This window comes from Apaloderma vittatum, unplaced genomic scaffold (assembly GCF_000703405.1).
Source record: "Apaloderma vittatum isolate BGI_N311 unplaced genomic scaffold, ASM70340v1 scaffold23697, whole genome shotgun sequence".
In the NCBI taxonomy this organism is placed as follows: Eukaryota; Metazoa; Chordata; class Aves; order Trogoniformes; family Trogonidae; genus Apaloderma; species Apaloderma vittatum.
This window is the reverse complement of record NW_009724906.1, coordinates 7973-12817: the sequence shown is the minus strand read 5'-3', so window position 1 is coordinate 12817 and position 4845 is coordinate 7973. Positions and strand designations below refer to the sequence as shown.

Sequence of the window (4845 nt, the reverse complement as noted above, 5' to 3'; positions counted from 1 at the left end):
GCTTGCTGGGTTCATGTTGCCTGGCATAGAAGCAGGGCCACGAGGACCAGGTTGGTTCATGAACTGGTTGTTGTAAGCCTGAGTTGGACCCATCTGGAAAGAGGAACAAACCTTCAACGGAAGAAGAAGAAAAAAAAAAAAGAATAAAATGCGACATGCATTTAACATGGGAGGAGGGAGTTGAACATGCTTTTGGGGGAGGGAAGAAGGGGAGGATTTATGTCGCATTTTTCTTCAGTGTTCTTCAACATTTGATGGGTGGTGATGTTTTTTATAATAAAAATTCAGTTGGAATTGTAGAAGGCAGAAGACAGACAGACAGGCATTAAGTGTAAGGTGAGCAATTAAATCATTTAAATTGGCTAATCTATTTCTCTAAGGTTAGGATGCTGGCTGTGCTAACACAGCACAACACCACAATTCCCAAGACACTGTGCTTCTATACATCACCTGGCACATGGGCCTCTAAACTTCAAAACTCAGGTAAAAAAGCTAACGAGGAAAAAACCTTAATTGATCAAACCCTTGTTTATTTTAAGAAAAAGAATTATTACATGAAGTCATGACATGCTGGAGACTATGGATCACCAGAAATGCACGTCTCACATAGCTGTTCTCATAGGCAACATTATTAAAAAGCAAATCTCTTTTCTATTGTTGTTTCCTTGTTTGAAGGGGAAAAAAAAAACCCAAACAACGAACCAACTGCAGCTGGTAAAATAAACAATTACCCAAGCAGTACAAAATCTATTCCAAGATTCTGGAACATTTCACCAGGTACTCCAATTTAGAGGTTCACAAGGCTGGCCAAGGCAGCAATAAGGTATCACATCAGATGCAGCTGTAACTTTAGGTGATCAATTTTCTTAAGGGGCAATCTCCAAACTACAAAATACAGGCAAGATTTATAGGGAAAAACATGGGAGACTGACTCATACCTATATATTCACATTCCAGCGGCTTCTCATAATCATTTATAACCATGCTCATGCACCAAAAAAAAAAAGAAATGTAGGCACCTCAATAAACAAGGGAGTAAGAAGGACAGCCCAATTCCCTCCAACGGTCCAGATCAGGCAGGTAAGAAGACATAAGGGTTACTCTCTTACCGGTCCATACTGGTTCATGTCCTTATTCTGCGTTTCCTGCAGGGCTGCCACAGTGGATGTTTTTTTGTAGCAGCTGCGGCTGCAACTGCAGCGGCGGCGGCAGCTGCAGCTGGCTGGGTGAAATCTGCTGGCGGCCTCGTGTGTGGGGGGATCCCCATTCCTGCAGGGGTGTTTGGGCCTCCAGGGTAACTAACAGAGAAGAAGAGAGAGAAAGAGACAATTGAGACGTGCCTAGGGGATTTTGTTTTGAATGCTGGTGTGATCCTCATCTGGAACTGTTCCAAACCCACATATCAGTGCCTAATGTAAGCCAGTAGGACAGGGAATTAGGTGTGCACACAATCCAAGTGTTGCTCAGCTGCAACAGTCACCAGGCTGCCACCAGGATTGCAAGGCACCACCATCAGTCGTTTCAGGGGCAGCAAACTTCTTTGGAGCTCTGTAGCTTACTGTGAAGTTGAAAGGAAATCCTGTAAGTTGACGCATGCTCCATCTCCCAACAGAGTTGGGGGAGACTGCACAGTCGCATGAACAGAGAGCTTTCTCCACCAGTGTGTCGATCTGTCTCAGCTGTGACTTACGCCCAGTGATCGCAACGCTGTACAAGCACTCCTCCCTGAACCTTAGCAGAAGGCCCAGGAGAGACCCAAGGCAGTCAGCTCTAGTGGATCCCACACAACCTGTTTTACAGTTCCTACATCGATCTCCAGGTTGATCAGAAGTTAAATTAATCTAAACCACGTCTTTCCCACTCCAAGATAGTAACTACCTTTATAAATATGGGTGAGGATGCTGTGCCCATTTTAGGGGTGTTAATACAAAACTAAAGAAACTTTCTGATTTGTTCAAGGTCACTCAGTAGATCAGTGGCAGAGATGAATGGAGAGGTATGTTCCCCAAGTCCCAGGCTTATATTCTTCACACTAGACTGACTATGCTAACAACCTTTTCAGCAGGCTTTGCAGGGGGACCATAAATGGTGGTTTCAGTTAAGTGCACTTACCACCCTTGTTTACAAAGCATAGACACAGAAAATCAGAATGTAGCAAAACCCAGGCTATTAGTTTTGGCTTATTTCACTAATGCGGCATTTACTTCCCCGAAATACACACACAGTTTGACCATCTCTCTTAACAAACATCTTCACTCCCAATTCTTTTCAAATTCCTTCTGTGGAGTAAGTCTTTGCGCAGAAATAACCCGTCGCGCAGGAACCTACTCGACCTAATACTCAAGCTTATTCCTCCATAGCACGTAGATATTATATCATCAATACCTTTCACACCCTGGCCTTATTAAATGTTAATCATTCCTAAGCCTGTGGTCTGTTTAACAATCTCTCTTAATTAAAACTTTATTTTTGGGGTTTATTAGAGCTAATTGATTGACCTAAGCCATTTCCATTTACTGTGATGAATTTCATTGCAGTTTGGGTAGCCGATTTCCAAAGCTGTAAAAGCAGTATGTGCCTCAGTTAACCAGCACAAAATAGCTACTGAGACTTCATATAATTAAAATAAACCCATGACACTTCTGCCAGGTCACTATGGAAAGCTTCATCAACTATTTACACCCATTTTCCACCTCACACAAACAAATCTTACCTGCCACCAAAGCCTCCACTTCCAGGATAATTGGGACGCCCATACATGCCCTGCTGGATGTATGGCTGAGTGGAGCCTGCTTTGGCTGAAAATTGCTGCTGCTGCCCAGCAAACTGAGGGGAATTGATTCCAGGGTTGCTGGTAGTCATCCCAGAAGCCATGGGGTTTCCTGCTGGGTTCATAGGGTTGTTAGCATTTGCCATTGGATTTCCCAGCACCTGTGAGTAGAAACATCAGAATAAGGGGCTGCACCTTGACCTACATCAAGTAAATGAAGTTGATTTGCTGTAATTGATAAATTAAAATAGAACCACTCTGTACTGTGAACTCTAATGAGCATACACCTTGTTGATGTCTAGGTTCTCCTTTTGCCTTTTCCAAACAAACAAGAGTTTCTGATCCCCAACTGTCCTTCACAGGAGATTTTTAACTAGATGGAACCCAAGCTAACATGCTTATGAAGAAAGTTACAATAAGGACCTGCTAAAAAACATGCTCTCTAGGTCATAAATTCATCCAATTAAAAGAAAGTACGTACTTTTTCTTTTTTTTTTCAACGTAGAACTTGGAAATACCTTGCAAATATTCAGTCCTGCTGGCATATTGCAAAGGTTACTACGGATGCAAAAACTGTGAAGAATGTATCTCAGTGGTTTAACCTGTTGTTGAATCTAACTCTCTCTAAAGTCTGCCAGTCATTTTTATTGCTTCTTGGAAAGAGAGTCCTCTGTTCTGCTCTTACAAGGACTCAGCTTGCTTGTGTGAGGCATATTTTTTTCAATTGAATCAAACTTGCTATGATATCCTTTGAGATGCAAGTATGGTTGTTTATTTGCACTCATTAAAAACAGTGATGGGTTTACAGCATTTCACCGATGGTATAAGAAAAGGCTAGACTGCCCGAGAGCTTGATTTGTGCCACATCCCTCTGAGAGCATGCCATCGCAAATAATTGGTGTCTCCTTCATAAAAGCTGCTTCTTTTTGTATAGCATAATTCAATATACGTCACAGAAGAAAAAGAGGCGTAAAGGTGGAGAGAAACAAATGAAAATCCAGTGGCTCTCACCCAGAAGCTCAGGCTTTTGCTCCAAAACATACTGAAATACTTTTGCAGAGTAAAGCCCTACTACCAGGAGAGGTTGAAAAGAGCACAGCCTACAGGTGGTAGTTACCACCTCGGTGTGGGGGCAGGCTTGGCACTGATTTCACCAGCCCACAAAACCGATACAACCTCAGGTATAAACAACCATAACTGTTGTTTGGTGAATCTAGTTAGGATTTTATTTTTTAGTAAAATAATCCTTCAAATTCAAGCTGAAATCCCCAAGAGGTTTGGAATTACTCCCAAATCATGCTTTTAGTGCTGTAAGCGTACAGTTCAAAATAACACACTAAACCCGAGCTGCATGCAGCTGAGGGAGTGACTGACTCAAGCTCTCAGACACCTCCTTTTTGATGGCACCAGAGGACATGACTGGAAAAAATGCACCATGTATAACAAAGAGAACACAGCCCTGTTACTGATCCTGGAAGGACTTTCCAAAGAGCTCTCCACTTTGCAAACATTAGTGAAATCCCACGTCTAGAAGGAAGGAAGCACAAAACCAAAGCTTACCTGGCTTTGAGATGTGTTAGTCACACCCCATACTGTGGTGACCACTGATAAAGATCCTGGAGGCTGGTTGGTATTTTGCTGCCAGGGAACAGAATCATAAGGGAAAGACCCATCACTGCAATTAAACAAAAAAAAAAATGTTTAGGAAGGTGAGATTTTGGAAGTTTAAACAGAGGCGAGTTGCTGGTTGACAAAGGGATTGTCAAACCTGACATTATCTTAATTCTCCACTCCTCCTTCCATTATTAGCCTGGTGCTCTCAGAAGCACAAAGTTTCTTTAATAGCAACATGATCATATCAAAACTACACAGAACTAAAAAATTCCTTAACTGTATTGAGCCACAGGGCTTTCAGCATAAAGGTCTGTTAGCAACAAAAGTAAAAATAAACTCAGGGGCAGAGTTTCAAACAAGGACACTAAGCAAGTTGCTCAGAAGCACTTATATTTTGCAATCTGTCTCAAGCTCTTCAACAATCACTGCTTCAGCTGCCTCGTATCAATTCAATTAGATTT

The 4845-nt window shown here is 42.1% G+C and overlaps 1 protein-coding gene across 1 annotated transcript in view; it reads right to left on the bottom strand.

The window, feature by feature from the left end:
- LOC104276416 (zinc finger MIZ domain-containing protein 1-like) overlaps positions 1 to 4445 on the bottom strand; it is a gene marked incomplete at its 5' end in the record, with an annotated part of 32227 nt that extends 27782 nt beyond the window's left edge. Inside the window, 5 exon segments of the mRNA XM_009872717.1 lie at positions 1 to 111; positions 1110 to 1172; positions 1175 to 1298; positions 2714 to 2931; positions 4331 to 4445. The exon segment at positions 1 to 111 is cut by the window's left edge and continues 40 nt beyond it. Of these exon segments, the coding sequence (XP_009871019.1) occupies positions 1 to 111; positions 1110 to 1172; positions 1175 to 1298; positions 2714 to 2931; positions 4331 to 4445 (631 nt within the window).
- Between the last annotated feature and the right edge of the window lie 400 nt (positions 4446 to 4845).